Raw genomic sequence first — 26,172 nt, forward strand, 5'->3', positions numbered from 1 at the left:
AACTCAACTCCCTTACAACACAACTCCTTGGACAACCCCTGCCCCACACCTTTTCTTCAATACCAGGAAACTGATTTTTTAAATGATTTATTTACCCTTTGAGCAAGTGTCCTGTTGATTGGGGGGGCCACTAGTGCAAGGTGTAATGGAAAAACTAATACAAACATGTAAGACTTGGACTCTGAGCGCAGCTTCCCACATGAATCATACACACACCTTCTTGCCTTACATGAAACAAGGCTCCAATTTTTGAGTGTTGAAGCAATCACTCTTACTGCTCTTCAGTCCTATGTTAAATGACATCAGTAAAGTGGAGAGTAGCTGGTACTCTCAGAGCCTGCCATATTTACTCTGTTGTGGTTTAGATTTATAAACTGTCCATGCACACACCTTAAAGTGCACTGCACTGTACACACTGTACCACCCTACAGCTTTGAAATCATCCCATTATTGTAATATGCAACAGCAGAGAATTTCTTGAAGATGAGGAAAATAATGCTTTCTCTGATGACTAAAGGGAGAGAGTGAGCTTATGAAATAGAGGCCTTTGAACAACACACTGTATTGTCTTAGAGTACAAAGAATAAGATAGCTCAGAACCAATTAAAAACATACAGTAAGCAACTAATGAAAAAAATTAATTTTATTTGAGTAAAAACATAATTTACAGATGAACACCACAAACCCTCTTGATTCAACTTCATTTGTTTCCATATAGAACCTTTGAATATTGGAAATACGTTAGACTAACAAATAAATGTCTTAGTCACAAGGAACATTTATGTTATGTGATTTTCCACTGCATTACAACTTAATAAAAAACTATAAAAATAAGGTACTATTTACAGAATATATTCATTTGCAAAACTATTGGTTAATTCAAGTTTTAAGTTACATGATAAATTATACAGCTCAGTCACACTTTACAAACAGTTAAAAGATAAACCTACTCTGAATACAAGCCGATATCCTCTCATGATCTGACTATGCCAATTCATAGTACTTCCCAGAATTTGGATCAAAGTAACAGTTCAGACATGGATCATACAAGAGAGTCAAAACTTCCTCATCTTCTTCAGCATTGAGGTCATCTTCACCTGTATTAAGTGTGAAAAGTAAGAATAAATCATTCTTATTCACTTAGACAATAACATGGAAATGCCTTTCTGTCAGATGTAACAGAATTTTTCTTTAAAGTGTATAATCTTTTGCCTTCTGAATTGTTATCTTCAAGATAACAGCAATTCACATTTTTATTATATTTCTGAAGACTTGTATTTAGCTGAGGTGAAATGATGTCAGTCAGAGTTTGCTTAACAACTGGACTTTACAAAGTCCAATGGAGCAGTTCACCAGAAGTACCTTTACTGACAGTGGATCAAAGTATTCCTAAGTAATGTTTTTCTTAAAAAATAGTGTTTTAGTACGAACAAAGACAGTCAGTATGTACTTAAGGCCTGTAAGAATGAAAGAATTTGAATGTCTGGTATCCAATATGTCACCTAAATGTCCAGTATAGGTAAATCTGTACAAAAGAGCTTCCAATACCAGAGGGTAAATAAGAGTCTTTCAGACAATAAAAATTTTAAATCTAGGTTGTCTAAAGTTATGTAAAATGCAAGAACGTTTTCAGGTAACAGAAATGAATCCTTAGCCTAAAATACACTGATAAATCCATGCAGACTTTCATTACAGATGCTTTATGTATTGTAGCTTCTTTTCTAAACCTGTCTATCTTTCATATAAGCTAAATCTAAGTTATACGATCTATAGCTTTTTGATAGGAAATAATTCACAGTTGAACGCAATCTGTATCTTGAATTTTATCATAAATGTTCATCTCGTTCTCAGGCTGCTAATACAAACTGAATGCTTTGTATGCCCTAACACTTCATAATAAGTAATGGCCTGTTATGCTAACAGCAGCAGTTTCACAACGCTCAGAATCTATTTACAGCCAGGATCACACAACGATATATAGGTTACATTATCTAGAGGCCAGAAAGTAGGTTGGTGCATTTAATGCATGCAGAAGAAGTGTGCACTTTATCGTTTGGGAAGAGATTTCATTTTTGTTTCCCCAGTAGCACTAACAAATGCCATCAGAAAGAAACTGTCTCTTACTGTAACCAAAGGTAAAAAGGTAAAGCTAAATTTTTGCCTTCCTTGCTGTGGGTAGGTCTTCATCAGGCCTGGTAAGGTAAATGAGGTTAACTGTGATACTTTGTTTGGATAGCTCTTGGGAAAAATTATGCAGTGCTGAAAGAAGGTGTAGAACCGAACGTCTTTTTCTACACTTCAGATCATAGTAAACAAGCAAATGGTATTCATGCCTCTTTCCCTCACATAGCCTTACATTTTCACCTGAAACCATGTCGTTATTTCCACTGAATTCTTCCTTTTATTATTTTGCTTTTCCCTGCCTATGCTTCTCTTCAAAATGATTCTCTCTTTTCTTCTCTAAGTTTAAATCTCCTTCCCTCTCTGCCTCAGAACTGGCCTCTCAATACACTCCCTGGTTTGATTTAGGAATAAGAAATTCTTCAGACTCATCAGGGGTGTACATCTTTCCCTGTATGCCTTGAATTCATGCCAAATCAGAATTAGATTGCATCCAGGACTAGCTGGATTTATACCTTTATAGCAGTAATTCCCTGCATGTATTTTTATGTGAACAAGAAAAGAACGTACTTTTCTAGATGTATCTTGTTTTTAAAGCTAGGCTTCTTTCTTTTAGCATCTCACAATATCCCCAAATGCATTTTAAGGCATTTCTAGATGTTGCAACAGATTTTCAATGGCAGCATGGAGTATTCAGTTTTGAACAGATTAAAAAAACTTATGAAAACCTCACTTCTGTTCTTCTACTTCCTAAAAAGAAGTACTAATTAAATTAAGTGACATTCTTCTACAAGACTCAACTAACGTGTAACCGTTGTGTTAGAAGGCATCTTTCTACTTTCAAATGGTATATTGTAGGCAACCTGACCATATGTAGGAATGAAGTGTCCGTGGCCAAATTAACTGATAAACAAGTCGCTTTCAAAGAAAATTTTCATAGTTGTTTATGCTGCCACCAGCCACATTTTCGGGATTGAAGTTGCTCAGGATTGCATGAAAAAACATCTTGGCAGCTTAATTTGTGTATCACAGTGAACGCAAAATCAAACCTTTTGTTCTTAAATCACTATAAAATTAAACATCAGCTGTCAGTAGAAGGGATGCTGAAAAGAACACTGCTAATATTTTCTCCAATATGATCCTTGAACATTGAACTACAGTGCTGAAATCTATACTGTAATTATGTACTGCAGGGTTACCATATGACTATTGTCAACAGCTGTAGTCCAAGAAAGAAGACTGTTTAGTGCTGTGGTTCTTAGAGCACTATCTCAAGACAAGTAACAAGGTACAATAAAGTAAGTTCCAGAGAATTTATGACTCTGACTTTGTCACTTGCTGTGGAAACTTGTTGTGTCAAGATAAATGAAATTGTCTTTAAATCAGAAATATCAATACCCAGTAAGGGAAAAATCTATGGAAATTTATCATATTTATGAGTCTAATTTTTCCTCTTGATTGTCTTGTGAAACCTGTTGAATAGAAGACTACTTCTCATTACATCTCCCTATTTAACTATGTACTATGTATGGTGCAAATGTTAAGAAATGAACTATAGAGTAAAATGCTTTCTTAGAAATGAATCACCTTTCTTCCCCAAAGTTATGCCCCAACTTAAAGATTTTTTCTAAATATAAGAATTAAATATTTTTTTATAAATATACTAATGCTATATTATCTATTTTTCCTTAAGGATAGTTTTAGACAAAATTAATATCTTGAATATATTATGACTCACTGCAGATTTTCAGTACTGATAATACGCTTTTTTTATCCTGTGATACTTGCAATGTTAGAAAACTGCACACACACAAAAAATAATCTTGTGACACTTAAGTCACCCCAACATGAGACATAACTCATTTTCTAATGTGATATTTTAAAAGAAAAAGTAAGTAGGGCAGCAGAATTTTCTGGAACGAATTTCAGCATTCAGTTTGTTGATCAGATCTGGTACTTAATTGTCAGTAATAAAACGGTTCTTTTGTCACACAAATAACTAACCTCCAGTGAAGTGATTAAGAAAAAAAAAAGTTTTTTCAAAAGTGCTAGAGATGTATCACAGGACAAGACCTATTTAGCATCTCTTTCAAAAATGATACTCCAAACCATCTAATTACCATGGTCCATCAAAATTTTTTTAAACCAAGACATCTAGGAAAACACACAGATTCTAATGTTTGATGGGTATGATCTAATCTGATAGGCATGTATTATACGGTACTGCATTTTCACACAGCACCGTATTATGTCCAAAGATCTGTGTTTAACTTATCTTTTATGTGAACAAAACCATGTCAGTTTTCTCTCAATTCTCACAGTGCAGGGACATTATTTTCCAAGGACTGTAAACAATCAGAAAGGGCAATTTGGAATTGCTTGAAGATGCTGTATATTGTACAGGTAACCCCTTACTTTGCCAATCAGGCCTCTGCTACGCACAGCTGCTACAATTACACTGCTGCTTTGCTACTTTAATAGCGAAGGGTGTCTAGTAGTTCAGAAGAAATCCAAACTGTCCTTTTTGGGGAGGGAAGGTCATGGAATGGCTTTGTTGTTCTTATTTCCTCCAACTTCTTAGGGAAATGAAGCTTGATCACTATGGCAGGTTTTTTGGAGTATTTGGAGATAGAAAAGTTTCTGTGTAAAGTCATCAAAATCACATATATCATACATATACATGAGACAAAATTTAATTTGATTGAATAAAGGCATAAAAATAAAAAGCCAAAATAAAAAGCTATGGTATATAGAGATTTTCTGTTCTCCAAATGTGCAATCATGGACACATGATGTAAATATTTGAGCATAAAGGAAAATGAATTTAGGAACAATTCACAAAACAGTTTGGAAATACTAGTGTGAATAACAGAAGAAATCCAAGAAGTTCCCAAGTATACTTCTTTTTTAAAGCTTTTAAAAGATAATAATCCAATTTTTAAAATTTACAGAAATTGTAGCTTTACTGCAGCAAGACTTGGATTTCATAATACTAACATAAAAAAAATTCTCAGAGACCTATCACAAATTTATATCCAACATGCCTTTAACTCAAGGATTACTGTCCAATTCTCTTTGGCTTACTTAGGACCCTTAACAAAACATATTATTTGATTCTTCAAAGCAAGGTCCCTTCCTGACAGCAAAATTCTATTTTGCTGTCATAAACAATTACAAATATACATCTATGAAAACATTCCCAATTTGAGGGGCATAATCTATTTGAGACAGTAAATCACTGAGACATATTCATCCCTTGGGCAGCCAAAATACACAGGTCAGATTTATGAGATTTCACATTGAATTCCCCAGACTTGAAGAAAAATGTAGATATCTACCCTGTGCCTTAACACAACTGATAAGAAAAAAGGGCATTTGAAGAAAACAACATATTTGTTTTACTCTATTGTTGTTGACTTTCCAGTTTCAGCTAAGTTGTTTGTCATTCTCTTAGCAAACACCATTCACAACAAAAACCTGTAACACTTTAGGTGGTGACAACAGTCTTTACTTGGCGAATCACACTGAGATTTCACTTAAGGATAAATCCGAAATTTTTCTTCATAAGAGAATTATCATTTACGTAAGTGTAATTGTGCTTCTGAATAAGAATGCTTAGTCTTTGCGTTCTTTCATAGGTTTGCCATCCGCACTAGCATAAATTCCTCATTTTAAACAAATAAGATGCATTTTTTTATCAGTTAATCTGTATCGAGCCAGAACATTAGGAAACTGCAACTACATAAGTTATGCAGGACCTGGGGGTGTTGATCGACACCCGGCTGAATATGAGCCAGCAGTGTGCCCAGGTGGCCAAGAAGGCCAACGGCATCCTGGCTTGCATCAGAAATGGTGTGGCCAGCAGGAGCAGGGAGGTGATCATGCCTCTGTACTCGGCTCTGGTGAGGCCGCACCTCGAATACTGTGTTCAGTTTTGGGCCCCTCACTACAAGAAGGACATTGAGGTGCTGGAGTGTGTCCAGAGAAGGGCGACGAAGCTGGTGAGGGGTCTGGAACACAAGTCTTATGAGGAGCGGCTGAGGGAGCTGGGGTTGTTTAGCCTGGAGAAGAGGAGGCTGAGGGGAGACCTTATCGCTCTCTACAACTACCTGAAAGGGGGTTGCAGAGAGGTGGGTGTTGGTCTCTTCTCCCAAGTGACTAGTGACAGGACTAGAGGAAATGGCCTCAAGTTGCGACAGGGGAGGTTCAGGCTAGACATTAGGAAAAAGTTCTTCACTGAGAGAGTGGTGAAACACTGGAATAGGCTGCCCAGGGAGGTGGTAGAGTCACCCTCCCTGGAGGTATTCAAGGAGCGTGTGGATGTGGTGTTGTGGGATGTGGCTTGATGGGCATGGTGCTGTGTGGTGTGGGTGGGTTGTTTTGGTGTGGTTTGTAGTGTGTTTTGTGGTTTGTGGGTGGTTTTGGTTTTTTGTGTGTGGGGTTTTTTTTTTGTTTTTTTTATGGTTGGACTTGATGATCTTACAGGTCTTTTCCAACCTTAGTGATTCTGTGATTCTGTGATTCTTCTATCAATCAGAGGCAAATAATACTGCATGGAAAACTCTGCTAGCTTGAGCTGAAAATAATAAATAAGAGAACGTGGAACCAAATTGTAGCAGTATAGAAAACTATGAAAAGGCAGCACCAGCACTACAGAAACATCATTTAGAAATGTCTTTCTACCCAAGGTCCTTTTCATTGTCTTAATAAATTACTACCTGGAATACTCTGATTTGTTGAAGATTTAGTGTGCTCTTCCAGTTGTTGGCTTCCAGGAATGATGGGGGGACTGAACATGTTCAACCAGTCCCTGAAAAATACAAATCAAAATATCATTCACAAAAGCACAGTTTGTGTTCCTATTTGTTCTAATTATTTTGATTATTAAAAAAAAAATTCAAAGGAAATTGCAGGTTGTCGAGTATGATGAAACAAAATCAAGCTGGATTTTATTATTATGAAAATAAACTTTACAGTTAATGTAATTCTTAAATGTTAAGGCTTCCTTCCTTCCTTTGCCTTTTCACCTGTTCTGTTCACACTAAAAATCTGTGTTTTAAGTCAGGTTTGCTTTGCAGACTTCAGCTGGTATTGCTCTCTCAGTACCTGAGGTGTGATCCATAATCCACAGAGCTATACTTTGAAAGCCTACGGGACTCATGAGGGTCTTTTTCTGAGGAAGAAAGACTTGGGATGAACAACCTGTGTTTGATGAGAGACTGTGGGGGTCAATTTGATTAAAAATCCTTACCCTCTCTAAGGAAAAAGGCTTAAACACAAACACAAGAGATATGTTTGCTTACCACTGACTTGGCACTGCTCGGAGTCCCCTGTAATAGGGTGACATAGCAAGTGCTATATCTTTCACAGTTTGGATGGTTGGTGAGTTAGAGCTGAGCTTAGACATGAGATGGATGCCACCAACAGTGTGATACCAACTCAGTGCTCATGAACTGTGGGACAGCCAATATGTATTAAATAATTTAATCCATCCAGTTTAATGTACCTTTAAAATTTTTCAATAAAGGGAAGGAATTAGTGATCAGAGCTAAGAATAACATACTAACATTTTTCTAGTGTTTTTACGAAGGAAACATTGGATTGAGTCAGGATCTTATTGTTGCTAGAATTGTTGATACTGAAAAAAACTTTGTTAGGTAAATATGTTACGATTGTTTGTAACAATTTTTATTGCTATAAAATGTTGTATGTTAAAAAAATTTTTATTGAGCATAACATGATTTTAGGTACTGGCAAGACTATACAGAGGACTATCTCATCACAGCTGTCACGTATCTATTTTGGTCCTTTTTTAAAAGAAAGAAAAGTTTTGATGGGTTCTTTATCATAGAGGAGGAAGTACGGACCTTCTTCACCTATTTAATTTAATGGGCTGGACACTACTTTGTGATAACTTTTAAAGATGATTTTCACGTTATCATACATTCATACAAAGTTCAGCGTTCATTTCACACATGCCACTTTATGATACACTGTCTTTGATTGTTACAGCTCTAAGAAAGGAAAACAGAAGAGTCATTTTTATTGTTATTGCTTTTTATTGCAAACTGAACTGCAGACTTGTTCACTGAAAAAGTGGGTAGGAAACACACGAATGAGAGATCACTCATATTATACTATCAATCAGAGAAAGATAGGCCTGGAAGGACACATCTAAGTCACAAACTTCAGACATTCCTTATGCAGGTAACCACGTCTTGTAATTCTTTTCATATATGAAACTAATCTCTGTACACTGTGCATAGCTGATGCTTCCTTAAGTTCCCATCATTCCTCTTCAACAATAAAGAGTTGTAATACATTAAAGCTTCCATATAACCATGAACTAGACTAAATAATCGCAAGTTAACACTTGAACACAGAATTCAAGGGACCTCAGTAAATCATCTCATTTTGATAGAACCAGATCCATCCTTTTTGACCAACCTATTTCACTGAAAGGCAAGAGGAATGGAGGGGAAAAGGAGTCTTTAAATTCCCTGATGTTTGCTTCATGCTGGTGGGAAAAGTGCAGCTCTACCGAGTAAATTAAACTTGGTTTGGGGTTGATTCAACCTATGTCTGGCCATGGCTGTTCCAACAGCTGGCACAAAAACATTATGCATGCAAACTTGTGCTAGAGGCCAGGAAGATTAATCAGAGCTGTAGCAGTAACTTCAACACCCATGGCTTCCTCTAGAAGGGATGAAATTTTCCAAAGTTTGACAGATTTCTTTACATTGCCAGACTGTAATTGTCTCAAATCAGTTGTCCAACACCAAGTAAACAGGTAATATACTTCTACTTTCTGAAAAGCCTTGATGATCTTGTATAAGATTTGCTTCTGACAGAGAAATCTGGCAAGGCTCAGTCATGTGTTATAATTGCTAAAATATGCCAATCGCCTTTTTTTTTTTTGTTAGTTTTTCTGCTACTTCTAGACTTGTTATTGATTCCACGTCATCTCCTGTTGGCATGTACGCACAATCTGGGGTGAATCAGGGGACAACCACCTATCTGTTTGCAGTCAAAATGGAAAAAACTAATTTTCTGCCTCAGGAAACAGAACTGCTGGTGTAGAAATCCAGCAAGTAGTATAGCAGATTTAAAGGAAGAGATATTGGATTTTCCATCATTTCAATATGTAAAAAATACACTTCAAAATTTTTTTACACCATCATATTATTTTCACATATATGGCCAACTTCACAACCAATCCTTCTCCTCTTCTGCTGTTCGGCTAATACCAGTGAGAACTGGTATAACTAATCCATACAGCAATACGCTTGCTTAAACACCACATTATTTGCTCTCTCTGTCTTTGCTTGCCATATTTGCATTCCCTGAATAAAGCCAAAGACTCTTTGTTCACACCAACGCTTCAAAAGTTTTTAGGAATAGCAGTTAAATGCATGCTATGATATCCAGTGGCATGGTAGAATGTATTTTCCATTTCTGCCACTTGCATGTGTGGTTTGTGCTGCCTCAGAATCAGCCAACATAAGCCTAACACTAGAATCTGACTATGCTCATAGGATGCAGTCAGAGAGCATGAAGTACTTACCCGATTCTCTACAATTGCACTGAAACATGTCAGCAAAGGCAACCTCTTGGAGAAACTGCGGCAATTTTAGAGAAGGTAAGGAAGAACTATTAGTGCTAATCTACATCTCTGCTTCCCAAGTTACCCTTTCTTCCAAATTCACTACAGCTTTTTTAAAAGACAGTGATGTTTGAGATCCAGAGAAGAACTAGAATATTTCTGCTAGGAAGACTGTTGAAGCAAAAGTGGTGCAAGGACAGAGGAAAGACGGTGCTTGCTTCTAAAGAGAATTATGTCAGTCAGACCAACAAATGTAATTAGAAAAGTAAAGAAGCTTTACAGTATATATGGAGTTCTACAGGTCTGGCACAAAACAGAAGAGTTTAAAGATAGGTGTTTTTCATATAAAACATGTATCAGAGAATTTCTAAAGAAAATAGTTGGTACCTGGAAAGCAGAGAGGATGTTAGTAAGAAGGAAAGAAAGATAATAAGTCAATTACCTCCAATGGAAAAGAGACAATTCATTTAGAGAACACTGAGAGAGGGATATAATCATGTGTCATTAAACCAGTATTTCTGCTAAATTAATAGTTCTTATTACTCAGGAAATTTATTAATTTTAGTTTGAAGTCTCATCTCTGGAAGGTCTTCCTGAAAGATCATGTCTGAGAAATCAGAGATGAGATGATTTGTGAGTAGCTGGATTATTTTGTCTTTGATTTGTCCTTCATTTTTTGGAGTCAATTCTCGTGTAAAGGAGTTGTTCAGTTTCATCTTTGTATTTATTTTGATGCATCTGGTTTAGTAGGTGAATTGTTATTTTCTCCAGTAGGTGCAAGTATAAGATCTAGGGATTTCGATGGTTCTAAAGGGAGGCAGAAGAGTGCTTATTTACGATAGAAGCAACAGAGATGTGTTGGCAAGTTTAGTATTTCCCATTAAGACAATCTAGATTCAGTTCATGTTTTTTTCTCTGCACGTTCAAGAAAAACTAATAGTTTTGCTATTCAAACCCCTCCCAGCAAGACAAGTAATCAAAATACTACAATATTAGGGATTCATTGTATTACTTTTAAGGTTGAAACATTTTACACAATATATATAAAAACTGGTTTATTACGTCTGCATGTTCCTTAGCAATGTCTAAATCAACTTTTCCTAAAATCTTGAAAAAAAATTTAAAAAAATCTCATGAGTGCTGAAATCTTGGCCAAATTGCAGCACAGAGTAAATATTGGCAGTTGATTGCTAAACCTCTGAAAAGTGGGATTACAGTGGTAATTCTGATAGATGCTGTAGTCTAGCAGTCAAGACAGGCTTTTCCACAATGAAATCTGCAGTTGCTTTTAGGAAGCAACTAAAGCATGTGTGTGTGTGAGAGAATGTATGAGTTAATTAAAAAAATAAGCATCCTGAAAAATTTGTAGACCTTGCCTAAAAGTAGAGCCCAGCATGGAGACAACCGGCAATATTCTGAGAAATGCAGACTGTGGCCTGTGTTCCCATTTATTGTGTTTTTATTCTGACTGAACAATGAATATTTTTTTTGGGAACTTCTTTAAGAAGCTAGTTTATCTCCTTAAAACAGAAAAGGTAATCATACATTCTGACTAATTAAAGGCACTCTACTTATGCTATCAATGCCTCCAGCTGTAATTAATACAATCAACATGCAGTAAACTACGTAGAGCTTTCCTGATAACAATGTGGAATGCTAAATACTGTCTTTTGACATTGTGAGTTGCATTGTATGAAGGCTCAGAATAGCTTTCATGCACATTCAAAGCATTGTGCACCTTTAATGCTTGCACTGAAATTCTTCATTATTCTGAAAGCTATTCTTCATACCAAAATATAATAAAAAATGTTATATGATCTTGTTATATTATGGTCTTTTCTTAAAAAGTACTTTCAGAAAATAATTGCCATATATTGAAATATCACATGACAGCTGAACTGTTATGAAAAGCAAAAGAATCTTTTGGATTTATGAATTTAATTTTCAGTTTTATGACATTATGTTAAATTTGCAGAAAATGGCATCCATCAGTAAATCTGTTGAGAAAATTAGTGTTACTTTATTAAGTAGCACTTATCAATGACAATGTATCAAAATTATTACCATCAACAGAAATCCAAACAAACAGAGGGTTTTGATTTAAATCTTACTGGACACCTTTGATATTTTGTATTTTTACAGATATTTTTGCTTTTTAGTCTATCGTACTGGCTGGACTGAGAAAATGGCAAATCACTTAGTATAAAGATTTTTAACAGTGTTGTGAATTGCAATAGCATACTTTATCACATTTCTTTTGGATCAGATTTAATTTATGTTATTAAATCAATGGGATCATTTAATCCACATTATTAACAAAATTAAAATGCTTTGAAGTTTTAGTATGGTTTTGTCCAACAATCTACACAGGAATTAAAAGGAATATTCAAATTATTTGGTCAGCCTGCCAGTATACTTAAAAAACATAAGGCAAGGGCTACATTATATCAAATCAGGGAATGAAAAAACAACATCAGTTTTGTATCATTAAGAACACATCAAATTGACAGCATCTGAAGAGGACAATCAATAAAGAACACAAAAGATTATATTTAACTGCATGAACTGCTTAGTAAATCTTTATGAATACTAGAGAAGGACTGGCTTGCACCTGAGTAATAATAAGAGGAGCACATTTGCTGAATTATTTTATACCGTGTATGATTTGACTAACTCTGTGGAGGGCCAGAGAATGCCAATGTATGAATCAAGAGTATAAAAATATTTTAAGGAAAAAAGGACTAATTCTTGACATCTTGTGCAACTATCAGCTAAAATCTCAGCACATACTTCTGTTGTAATATTTAATACCACATGAAGCAAATTCTGCTGCAAATGCTCAAAGTGAATAAGTAATACCTTACCATGATCCGCTAAACGCAAAGTGCCAGCTCATATCAAAAGTATGGTTCAGTATTGCCAAAATATTCAATTCAGCTAAGATGAAGACTTATTTTTCTCACTTGTTTGGATTTTTAATTATATCTATTTAAGAAAGGTTGTTAGAGACTAACTCAGTTCTCAGATAAATCAAAAAAAAGTCACCTAGCTTTGTAACACCCTTCACCTATTCCCTGCTACATCTTTTTTTGGGCGTATATTACTTATTAGGCTCCTCTAGATTAGCAGAATTTTCAATTCTTTACACATCTGCTGAACTTCATGCGTATGTGTAACTTCATTAACTTAAATCAGATTACCTATAGAGACCTGTCTGGGTTCTGTTTTGTAATATATTAATGATGTATGCGTAATGGGAGTTTTTTTTTTTAATAGAAGCATTTCCATAGAAATAAATCCTTCAATAATAGTTTCAGTAGTGAAACAAGGACTTATGAAGGCTACTAACAATAAGATGGGTTTGTGTTAAGTACAAAATGCAACCATATTAAAAAAAATGTTGAAATCAGATTTCAGATCCTGCCACAATACATGTCTGTAATAATTGTGAAGTCATCTTAACCTTAAATTGTCCATTATTGTATCTAAAATGCTTCAAACAATTCCAATTTTTGAACATTCTTGAAGTTCTTACATAAATATGCCATAAACCAAGAAACATTCAATATTAATTTATACATCAATATCTGTTCAGTGCTACTCAGCTCCAGGTGGGAAAACCAGTATCTTCATATTGGAAAACTGAGTGATTATACAGAAGATGATGATATACTACCAAAAGACTATAGAGTATACTTATACATACAAATAAAGGATTTTTGAATGCACATTTTAATAAAAATTTGAAAAATAACGTAAATTTACATGTCCATATGACTTTGCATGAATTGAAAGCTCTATTTTAACAAGAAATATCTTAAGTATTTAAGGGCAATCTGGCAATACAATGATGATTAAAAAAATGCAAGCCATGAGCTACATTGTATTATTCTCCTGGAGTGTTATTGTAGTTTCAAAATATCATTAAATCAGCACAAACCAACACTTATCATTTCCTGCACATTTTTCACAGTGAGCTGCATTCTGACTATGAGTAATCTGTTAATCTGTTTTTTGCCTTACAATCCGTCAAAGTGACAGATTCATTCCATCCCTAATACATAACATCTTCATTTACCATATGCCTTACTGGAACTTTCTTTTTTTGCTAGCACTAAGATTTAGAAAATCACAAGCATATTTACAGAATGCTTTTTTTCCCCCTCCAAACCACTTCAGCAAGTTCAGCCTGCCAAATACCATACTTCGAATGGAGGCAGAGAGACCTCCTTAAAAACTAAATTACTTAGTTTTCAATGAATTAGTAACTAAAAAAGAGATCATAAAAAGTTGAAGTGCAACTGTGCATGGAAGACTTGAATCTGCTCGTGAAGTCTTAAAACTGTAAATGAACTGGCTTATGGGTGCTAGATTAGATTGAAGGATAACAAAGGAGATGTGAATTCTACTTACTGAACAAGATATTTAGATAGTGTAAGGTGATATTACAAGTGTGTACATTATCATCATGCTGACTGGTATTAGCAGAAAGTTTGACCTGTTAATGCTATCCCGTTTTTCTTTCACTATCCAAGTTTAAATTATACATTTGTGCAGGTTATTAAAAACACACACAGTCATCTACATCAGTCTAAAAATATGAATGACCTGAATTTGGAGGTTTAACAGCTTAGTAATTAATATATTGTGCTATTTGGTCAATGTTTTAAAGTTAACTACATGAAACTTATATTATAGCTTCTGTTAGATGACAGTAACATTGGAATTTACTTAAAGACTAAATCTCTAGTTCATCATCATGTTAGCTAGCTGGCTAGATTATAGTCTCGATATTCACTAGAAATATAAATGACACTAGTAGAGAAAACCACTGTTTTATCATCTAATTTAAGTAAAATACTAGCCCTTTCTTCTTTGCTAGTTTTGATTCGTTTATCAGAAGATCAGCGGTATAAATTGGAAGCAATGAAATTGCAAAGGTGTGTTAAAATTCCTTCATTTTAATCTGATCTTAAGCAAGTAAATTCTAACTACTACATCAGATAGTCATCGATCAGTGAATCAAATGGATTTCCACATTTAATGAAATGTCCATAGGTAGGGTGTGCTTCCTTTCTACATATTTTTATTAATTAAATAAACCATTCATTTAAAAAATTGTATTTTAATATTCCACCAGGAAAAACACCTGAATCTAGTACCTAACAAGTCTTGTTGCAATTAAAATAATTCCTTTTCTCCACAGCCAGCCACCAACAGCATCTTACTGTTCTGTACATCCTGGATGTAGACTGCATCCCATTTAACTTTTAATGGACAACATGGAGCGAGAGGGCTTTTAAAAATCAATGGAGAGACATGACTCAACAGGACACTAACTTTGATATTATCAAACTTGTTAAAGGTGATGCTGTTGAATGTTCCCAGTCTGTGAAAACTACCTTTCTTTTTCAGAAAAGTAAAAAAAAAAGAAGTATGCAAGAAAACTCTGACCTTTTAGTATATTAACGCAATGAATGGTACAGCATGAAGCTAGAAACTTAATCATTACCACAAAGTGAGAAGTATGCTACCTCAGTTTAATTCTCCAAAAACATCAAGTTTTGTCAACAACAAATGTAAAATAACATAAAGGCATCAAAACCAACACTTTTGCACAAATGATACTGGAATAGCAGGGAAGGGAGGTGTGGGCATTTGTGCCCTTGGAAACCCATTTTCTGTAAGAAAATGTTGTATGCATATGGGACGTCAGTCAAGGAGCCTGATTTGTCTGTATCTAAATAAGCTTCCAGTTCAGAAGGAAGATGGAGGAATAAATATATATTTCCATAGATGGGGGGCTGGTTAGTGGTAGTAAGCTTTTTCTCTCCAGAAAAGGGAACAATACAACTGGTACAAACCTATTTGGAAGCTTGCCTGCCCTGTGAACTACCCTGAAATCCCAAGGCTCTAAGAACTGCTGGAAGTTGGAGTCAGACCTTAGATGCTGGCTTGTGGCTGGACCGAAGTGTCTTGTCATCCATAAACACTGGAGAGCCCCTGGAAGAAGACACGCTGGCAAAGGGCCATAGCAACGGTTCAACTGAGTACTGAAGGAGAGATTGCAACCCTCTGTGAACAGGGAATCATGGACTTGTTACAAGATAACCCCTATCTCTTCCTTTCAATCTAAGAGATCTTAGAGACATGTAAAATCTTTTACTGCCTATTCTCCATCTCTACGTATAAACACGGTCAGACAACTCTGAACGGCCCAGGAATATTCTGAAAAAGGGTGGAACAAAAAAAAAAATATTCTCAGTAAGTCCTGAAGCTACAAAAAAAGAGATAAACTACCTTATATTAACATAGATGCAACAGCATGTTTGGAAGCATTTGCCACGTTTTATATTCAAACCCTTAGTGTATATGCTGCCACGCTTTCATGTTCTCAAATTCCCATACAAGGGAAAGCCATTTTTGGATTATTTTAACAAGCTTTTACGTGTTAGCCACTTGGTTCTCAACAACCTTTCTTCAGCTAAGCTTTTTACCATCATGATTAAAAAATTTAACCTTTTCAATTAGATGTTTCCTGTGCCATTTGCTTCGTTTGTCGTGTTCTTTTTCATGCATATTATAGCCTGACAAATGCAGCAGAACTTTGCTAATTCAGATTAACGACTGGGAGGCCTATTGCAAATTACTCTATTTTGTGGATGAGTAAAGTAACTGAAAAATACAATGAAAAACCAAAGTACATTTTGTGATACATTGCTCTTGTTCACTTATTGTGACAACTGTTGTGTAATTTTATAATACTTCATAATGTAATATGGTCTGTTTTGCAGAAGTAATGGAGTTGTACGACTTTGATCTTGTAATGAATCATAAAAATAGATATGCTTCTTTGTTTGCAAAATTCAATCTTTAAATTTGCTTCTTAACTTTAAGTTATTCTGCTATTTAAGCCTTTCCTTGGAAATACGGGAGACAAAGACCTTTTGTGTCTGAATTTCACAGTATGCATGTTGGAGAAGTTCTGGTGTAGTGCGAATGAATGTTATAACTACAATCTTTCTTTTACTGCACCATTTTGTAGGTGAGTTTAATCTTACTGAATCTCTCAATGGTATAACAACACATGCATCAGCTATTGGAATGTTTAGTTTTCATCTGGGATGGATGAGAGTACTTGAATGGTAATCTCAAAGCTGAACATACTTTTAATACTTGAGAGTTTGCAGTGGATGTGATTTTGTGCTGGAATCATTGATGTATTACGCAAATTTCAGGTGCCATGATAATGGCAACAGTTAGGGCAACAAAAGGCTATAAAAAAAGACTTCTGTAGCAGAAACTTTTAAAGAAAGTGAAAGAAATAATTTATTTCCTAAAATCAATAGAGAGGTCAGAGTTATGCATAGAAAGAGGTGTTCATTATATTTAATTTACCAGAATTTTACTAATAATAAAGTTTGAAAAGAAGTCAACATGTATTTATTTAAATGAACACGCTTATCCATTTCATGATTATTTATCTGAACTACTATGGGTGCGTATCATTACAAAAATAAGAAAATCACATCGTTTGATAAAGTAGTAATTAAGGATATGGGTTCTGCTTTTTTATCTTAAGGTGAAACCTACAACTTCCGAAAAGTTTATAGTTATTGTCCTCCTCAAACATGTTAATCTGCAAGTCAGTGAAACGTTTCTTTTGTAATGATAAATCTCAAATCTATAACATTTATCATAATTGGAGAGATACCTTTACCAAAAAAGGGAAGAAAATGTTATTAGTTTTTTTGGTGGTTTCTTTTTTTATTGTAGAGGAGAGAAGAATGATGATATCCTGATCAGTCTAATGTAACACATGTAGGTTACAACGACAAGACAGCTTGCTTTAGTCAGCCCCTACCAAGCCAATGTGAAGTGAGGTCAGTGACTATTAATCATTTGTCAAAGATTGGAGGCCCTTATCAGCCAATTATAGATACAAGGAACTTTATATCACTTCCACAAGTGGCAAAGCTACAAAGGATTTAAACCACAGTACAGTGGTGACACTTTTTATAGATAAAAAATAAATCTAGACAAAATGCTGGCCTGAACTGCATCATATTTCCATTTAGCAATTTTAGTAAACACTTCAAAATATCATTGGTTTTCCTTAAAATTTTAACTACCTCGTATGCTCCTTAGTTTTAAGAGGTTTCTTTTTTATTCACAACAAAACTACTGACAGAATCAAATTTACACACAAAAAATCCCATTGAAGAAGCAACTGACTTGCATGTACAGAGCAGACAAATCTAGCTTATTTTACAAGTTAGCTACCTGACTGGCTTGAGGATGGTCCTGAATCCTACTGCTTCAGAGCAACTGTAACACTCACTTTTCATAGCAAAACCTATGGAGATAATCTCCATGGATGCAGGTCAGAGGGTCATGGAGAAGAACAAGACGCTGGAAAGGGTAGATGTGAGCCTGATAAAATGACATCTCATTGCTTCTTCAGATTCTTGCCGGAATTTCGGGGCTGACAATCTGCATCATCAGCTACAGATGGACTCAGTATGAGCAAGGAGGCTTAAGACTCCCCTCCAGTCCCCATACTGGGTCATGATCATCCATCAGGTGGGGCGAATTCCAACACAGAGTGCTGAATGGGTAGGGTACACTATATATTGATGCACACACACTTTCACACACCAGCCTAGCAAGCGTGAGCTTCCAGCAGCACAGAGGAGATAGAGGTGGAGCTAACAAGGGAGTACAGTTCTATTTACTCCTGGTAATTTTGTGTGGGTAACCCTGACCAAGCCCACAGCAGAGGCACAGACAATACTTCAAAAGATCATTTTCATTGACTGATATACTAACTTCTGCAGGTTCCAACCACCCTTGGAAAAGCTGTCAGCCCCACATATATGGAGTAGTTTGAGGAGGGTGTTGATTTTAGAGCTGTTACCATATGAAACCCGCCAGCCACTAATAGGGACAACAAATTAAACTTCACTTTAACGATGATTTTCATTTGTGAATGTAACAGCTTGATCACTCATTCTTTGGTTTGAGACCACTGATCAATAGACTTTCTCATAAAATGATGCCTGTGCTGATCTTAGATTCTCAGCTGTAGTCCAAATCAGGCATTTACTATCATCAAATCTCTGTGCTCACAATTCACAATGGGGATACATTTTTTTTTAACATGTAGAGTTAAATGTCTGGGTAAAACCTAACTGGAAATTCAGCTATGTACATTTTGTATGAAATTGCTTAAGTAAAATATACTTCTTGTGAAAGGATACCCAATGAAACGCTGAAATACTTGTGTCCTACTTTAGTGTGGTTTCTGGGGAACAGCAGTTTGAACTTCAGAGGAACAAATTTTATTTGGTAGCTTGGGAAGAGTTGAGTAGGATGCTAACAGAGGATCTGGTGAGGCAATGTTTATAAAGATAGGTTTCAACTTACAAAAAACCCCTGTCTCCAAGATGGAAAAATCAGGTTTTATCAGAAATAAATTTTCTGGAGAGCATCTGTAGAAGTTCAGAAAATCTATTCATAAAATTAGGCTTAAGTGATCTTTTTCAGAGAGCAGCTCCACATTTTGCAGTTCAGTATGGCTGAAATTCCTCTAGAATATTTACTTTCTTTCAGCATTTCCTTTAATGAAATTTCCAAACCTTCTATGACACATAAATATTTTGGAGGACAAATGCTTACTAAGTAGATGCAGGGTACGTAGCAACTTCCAGCTCCTGCACTGGAGGAAGAAGTAACATAGATAGTTACAGCTTCCTATTTGGAGAGAAGAGAGCAATTCTGAAGTTCAGCTAGGACCATACAGCACATCAGTCAGGGGAAAGTGCGTAGCTAAGGCCTGAAACACTGCACATCATCTTGCTCATCTGGCTCTGTAGCCTCTGCAGTCAGCCTGTCTCCTTTCATTAACTGGTTCTACGCCTTGCAAAGCAGCATGATGTGGGGGTGATTTGTATTGCAGTAGCAATATTCTTGGCAGACTTATGACCTTTACCCAGTGGAACCAAAGGAAAATTAGTCTAGCTGGGTCTTTTTATTGACTGCATTTCCATTATCTTCACAGGTGCTTTCTTTCCTGGCTTGTTCTTTTATCTTATTATGGACAGAAGCTACATTTACTGGACAATAGCTTCCACATTGCTCTCTTTTCATTTCCCAGAAAATATCACTACTACACTTTTTAAAGTTACCTGAGACCTGTCAAATTCTTTATCATTCTTTACAACAAACTATTGGTTGTTTCAGTAAGTGCATCATGTAACTGTCTTCACACGATGGCATTTATACCCACCCATCTACATAGGATATATCAATGTTTCAAATATTCTGTGTGTTCCTCTACATAGCTGCAGTACGCTTACAAAGATTTAAACATTTTCCAGTTGCTCACACATTACTTGTTAAAATTGGCTTTAAAAACAGTTTAGGAACTAAGTTATAGAATTACCATTAATTTTATCTCCCTCTCATTTAGGTGCACACCCTCTGTGAAAAACATTACAGAGTTTTCCATCATAAATGAAAGGCAATGATGTGAATAATGGTATTCAAGTCACATCATTTCCAGTTTTTATATCATGATGCAAACTGACCTCATAATTTTGTCATCTTCTGTATTTACAGCCCAATAATGCTTTTCTGGCAGTTCACAAGGGCTACTGAATTTATGAGGCACTTGCAAGTCAGGTATTTTAGGAATACTTTGCCTGCATTTCTCGAAAATGATTTCTAGAGAAATTTAAGTCTACTGTGTGTACTGGATTAAAATAGCATAAGAACTAACTCGTAATTTATACTATTTTGTTGTAAATTGTATTATATGGAAATACAAGTTTTCATTGTTGATCATATTAACTTGATATGATGAAACACTTTATTTTTACAGATAATGGTGTTTATTCTGTTTTTCAGTATATAAAATGTACTGAGTACCAAATTGCTTTAGCACATACATAAAAATAACTTAATAAAACCTGACTCAATCAATGTATGGGTAAAAAGACGACAAACAATGATGTAGCTTGCACTAAAATATAGGCAATTCTAATGCCTTCAGAATTATGAAATTGATTCTGGAATAAAGAGTCCTTGACAAAGTGTCAGTCACAAGGTACCTGCTATCTTACTCTGTGGACGACAGTCAAGTGTCTCCGTCTACTTCAGCCTTTGTAACAATTCATAAGGACAGAGACAGTTCCTTTGATAACCAGCACCCAAGGCAGAGAGGCTTTCTAGACCAACATAAGCACTTTGATTTACATGTGAAAGGGAACAGGAATCCAGGATTATACTTTAACTCCAGTAATATATTGTGTGCACTAGGAAACATATGGTTGCATGTTGCAGGAACTGATGCATCTGGGTGAACTTGCACAGCAAGTTTCATATTGTTCACTTCATAAAATCTAACAAGATGATAATAAAAATGTGGATGACAAGTGAGACAAGTGACTGAAAACATCTGTGTGAGAATAAATGCATATTATCCTGCACAACTGACTGGCAGTGCACAATCATAAAACATTTCAGACTGTTGAATAAAGATAAAGAAATTGTATCTGAAATGTCCTCTCCTCCTATTCCTCCCAAAACACATATATTGTCCAGTTAAACTGGATCCACATAAATCACACCAAGTGAAAATGAAACAGGACTACTTTTTAAAATAAGTATGCTTCTTGTTCAGGCTGTTAAAAAATTGACAAAGTGATGTTGGGGTTTCACAGGTACAAGGCAGTTCTGAAACTGGATAATTATGGACAATACTGCAATATGGACAATACAATTATGGACAAACTGGACAATTTTGATTGTCTCAATTTGATTATTTCTCCCTAGCCCCCCTATCCCCTTGTCTTCAAATCCCCATCTCACCTTATATTAAAGTCACAGGGATTTTGTTGCTGATTCCAAACAAAACAGATCAAGCTAAAAACTTGACAGCCAAAATATGTTGTAGGCAGGATCCCTTTCAACTATCCCACAGCATTGTAACATCCGCTCCTGACTGGGCTATCTATTGAAAAGTCCTGCCTAAATAAGTAACATTAAAATCTTTTGTAAGAAACGGATTCCCTGACACCTACAATCACACACAGAATTCTAGTTCTAAGCCTTCAAAGCAGAGAGGGAGAAAGAAACTGGTGTATGTATGTTAGAGGAGGAAGATTTGCTGAATCACAGATCAAGGCAGGTGTAGGAGCAAGGCCTATGTCAGGTACTTTACATACACAGTGGTACATCCAAAACATGCAGAATTCAGTCCTGCATTCTAGGACAACGCAGACATACTGCAGGCAATAGTAAAGCCCTCTGAGAGGAGGTTGCAATTGAAAAGAGATTTAAGATTAAATCAAAGAATGTCACATTTAATATTCAGAACACACTAACTGAATCCTTACTGCCTAGGCTATAAATGGAATCTTACCGTGGGTTGGAATGAGAAAGTGGGCTCATTTCTTTCTGATAGTGATGCTCCTGACTGATGGGCTATGGAAAACAAAAAATAATAGTGAGAAAATAACTTTGCAAATATTCTTTCAGAATGTTTAGAAGTATGTAAGAGATCTTTTATGAGCATACACATTTGCAGCTTCTGATATTAGAATTTTACAGTCTTTTTTCTTATCTGTGAAATTTAAAAGGGATATTCAGATCCTAACTGTGAAAAATACAACTTAACAGATGATTCTTGTCTGGGTGGAAATACATACGAATTAAGGAGCCAACCACATGGTCATTTCTTTACTGCCTGTCAGGAACAGGCAGAGTCAGGAAACAGAGAGGGAAGGGTGGCAAATTCTTGTCTGATAGAAAAGTCTGGACTGTACGTGTACAGGAAGCATGGTGCAGGGATTCTTAGTTGGATCTGTGCAGAACCAACCATTGTTAAGACTAGACAACACTGAGCTCATAGGGCTGGCAGACATGGTTCATCTCTCCTCAAAAGCACCATTAACAGCAATCTTAGCAGTCCCAAATGAAGTTTGCTGAAGCACATATGCTTCTCTATGACACTGACAATTTGAAACCTGGATTAAGCTGTTTGTGAACAGTGAATGGTAGACTATGAATATTCATACAAAATATGATCATTTTCCACAGTCTTCAAATCTTACCTACTGATTGTAAGAATGTGCACCAGAGGTTTTAAACTACATTTGGTTTATGGCATTAAAAACAGTTACTTACGAGAAAGATCAATATTCATAAACTGGTATAAAAAGTCAAGAATTTTAAAATTTAGAAATACATTTTCTCTCAGTATATATGTAGTGATTCCAGAAGAGACCCTCCTTGCCATTATCACACACCTCAAAAGCAGTTCTAAAAAAATCACTGAGGCAAATGCAAAAGAAGTGAAAATACAAGCATATGTTAACAATACTTGTAGAATTTAGTACATGAAATGCTAAAAATAAATACTAAGCATTATGAAAGCAATTGCTTTTTTACAGAAATTAATATAAAAATGAGTATGTTCTCATGGTTTCAGGAAGTAGGGAGGGATGTTGTAAAATACATGTTCAGGATGAATGACATCCTAATTACTGCCAAGTATGAGTCACTGCCTGGTGGTAGATATTGCAGTTCCTCAATGATGGCTAGTGGAATACTGAGGATGAGACAGAAAGTGAATTAGTCAGTCTATGAACCAGAATATCTGTCTAAATAATTTTAGTCTCATTTCATAGTAAAGAATAGTCTGCCTCAGTTTTGCAATTTGACTTGATGTGAACAGACCCCTCCAGGGGTTGTCAAACTGTGCTCTCTGTTGGAATAATTCTGTGTTTAAATATCACTCTTCTTGTCTGTCAGACTTCAGTTCTGCCAGACCATTTTTGTGTTAAGTGGCTTTCTTTTCTGAATCATTACAAAGGAGTCCAGAAGACCTTCCACAAAGTAGGTATGAACCTGGAAGTACCCTTTCAGACATTTTGCACATCAAGGCTGATATAACTGAATTTATATTTAGGAAGTGCTTGGGGAACAAATAATCTTTATTCGCTGTGAGTACTCCTTACTCGAAAGGTCTTAGTGGTGAGCATATGTTGGAGTCTGCTAATGGAGCATTATACCACTACAAGCTCCTAGGATATATCAATGAGCAGTCTCAGAGAATCTTCCTTCTCTTTTGCATTTCTGACTGAGAATCAGGGACCATATGCAAGAAGATATCCCGAATTCCCTTATATATGATCTTGCTCCAGAATATTTGTGTTATAGCTGAAGTGGTGTCTGAAGTGTGGAAACAGCTATCAAAAATGGGCCAATTCCCTGACAGGGCAGGAAGGTCTTACTGGATCTCTGGAACAAAGCAAGGCACTTAAGCAGAAATATTTTGTAAGCTTTGCAACTTTTCCTTCGATAACGTGTATATGTGTGGTATAAACTTCACATTATACTCTGCAATACATAGAACGATGTCTTTCATATTGTTGCAAAGCTAACATGGTATTTCATAGACCTTAAGATTTAAGAAAACATTCAGGTAAGAGACAGTCAAATAAAGTCTTTTAAAATATTTAGTTCCACATACACATATTATTGATTTGGAACTGTGCCCCACACACATTTTGTAAGGGTTTACAATTCTCCTTTGAAGTAAATCCATTTTAAAATAGAAGTTTTTCATATTTATAACTGATAGCTGTGCTGGGTAATGTGTAATATTCAAAGCTATTTTATTCCTTTTTGGCTGTCACAGTTTACAGCAGCTGCTGAACAAGTTACATTTCAACAATTCCTCCTGACAGCATATATTCAGTTCTTGGTAAACTATCATAGGTTATAAAATACAGTTTTAGTATATCTGTTTTATAGTTGTTTAAGGACATCTGTTCTAACTGCAACTTAGCCATATGATTGATCTATGTGCCTTTACATTCAGAAGGGTTTCTGAGTTTCATTAGTGTCAGTAACATGAGAATTTTCAATGAATCTGGGAATCAGACTAACAACGCCAAGTGATAGGAAAAATAAACTCACTAAAAATGTGGTTTATATAGAAAATATTACTTTGATACATAAGTTCACTATCTAACATGATTATATCCTGCCCTGCCTTGCAAAACATCATAGGTATTTCAAGATGAAAGATACACAAAAAGCTGCCTTCTGGTGGTGCTGTTGCCATAGATTCCACTAAGGGACAAAAATGTGTAAAATGAATGAAAATTTGGAATAAAAATACTCCTTACTTATCTTTGAAGAACATAAGAGAAAGCAATAGATACTATTGATTTAAATAATCAGAAAGATACAACCTGGAAACACATGTAAGCATGAAAGTTTAAATCATGACAAGAATTTCAAGCTGTCCTTAATTTCTGAAACTACAATATGAGGATTATTTCTATTTCTTTTCTATATACTACAGATATATAAAAACTTTTCTGCAGTTTGTACATCTGATCTTGGAAGGATTGGTCATTTGCAAATTCTCTTGACTCAATGCAAGTGATAGTGGTACTAAAGATCAGTGACAGAAACAAATTTGCTTTTATTCTACACATATTTTTTATTTTATGTATAAGGAATACATATATGTATAAGGAACGCTTATTGGTAAAAACTGGAAGCTGAAGAAATGACGACTTTAATCATTTTAGGTCCTACACCAAGATCATGCATGGCAGAAGACTGAAACCCAGGAGGAACAATCTTCAGACATGTTCTAATCACTCCAAATAGGTTGCATTTTGATCTCTCAGTTGTGTAGACTACCTATGCATACAGTAGCACATTTACTGCACATGCAAATGCTATGTGTGAGGATTCACTGAAAACAGCTATATGAAATTGTCTGACAGATTTATAGATTTGAAAGCCAGAGGGAAGAATTAGATCAACTCATGACCATATGTATATCACAGGCTATTAAATTGTAGATCACCAATAAAAAACACTGAACAATATCAGATCTAGAATGAGTGAATATACTCTACTCACAGATAATTCCCTGCTGACTGCTTTTGATATTTGTCAGTTGACCAGTGCTAAATTCATTCAAGGTGTGCTTTATCAATATTGTATGCTGCTCATTTTTAAACAAATATTTACAATGGTCTCAACATGTTACATCTAAGCAGTTCCCTTATCAATTGTAACTTTATCAAGAAAATTAGATTTTTTTTTTGAACAGGTCATATTTTCTATAAAACAATCTTGACTATCAATAACCATATTACCACCCTTTAAATCTCTGTTAACTAAATCCCACACCAGATTTTTCACTGTTTTGACAATGATATCAGATTAACTGATCTACATTAATGTTTTAATTTCAGCCACCCGTTTGAATACTGGCACAGCACCGCTACTCTCAAAGTCTTCTGAATGTTGTAAGTATATCATAATATACTAAAATTTAACACCAGCATACCAAAAATGCCCCCAATTACTCTTTTAAAAGCTTCTGTGTTAAACAACTTGGGATGATTAAATAATCA

The 26,172-nt window shown here is 35.4% G+C and overlaps 1 protein-coding gene across 2 annotated transcripts in view; it reads right to left on the reverse strand.

Annotated features, from left to right (window-relative positions):
• Window positions 1–984: 984 nt before the first annotated feature.
• CFAP20DC (CFAP20 domain containing) overlaps window positions 985–26,172 on the reverse strand; it is a 77,787-nt gene continuing 52,599 nt past the window's right edge. For both annotated transcript variants that reach the window (XM_059823355.1, XM_009811084.2), the window contains 3 exons: window positions 22,149–22,210; window positions 6,840–6,931; window positions 985–1,097 (listed from right to left, as the gene is read on the reverse strand). In XM_059823355.1, coding sequence (XP_059679338.1) covers window positions 985–1,097; window positions 6,840–6,931; window positions 22,149–22,210 — 267 coding nt within the window. The remainder of the gene's footprint in view (window positions 1,098–6,839; window positions 6,932–22,148; window positions 22,211–26,172) is intronic.

The sequence above is a fragment of the Gavia stellata genome, chromosome 12 (assembly GCF_030936135.1).
Source record: "Gavia stellata isolate bGavSte3 chromosome 12, bGavSte3.hap2, whole genome shotgun sequence".
NCBI lineage: Eukaryota > Metazoa > Chordata > Aves > Gaviiformes > Gaviidae > Gavia > Gavia stellata.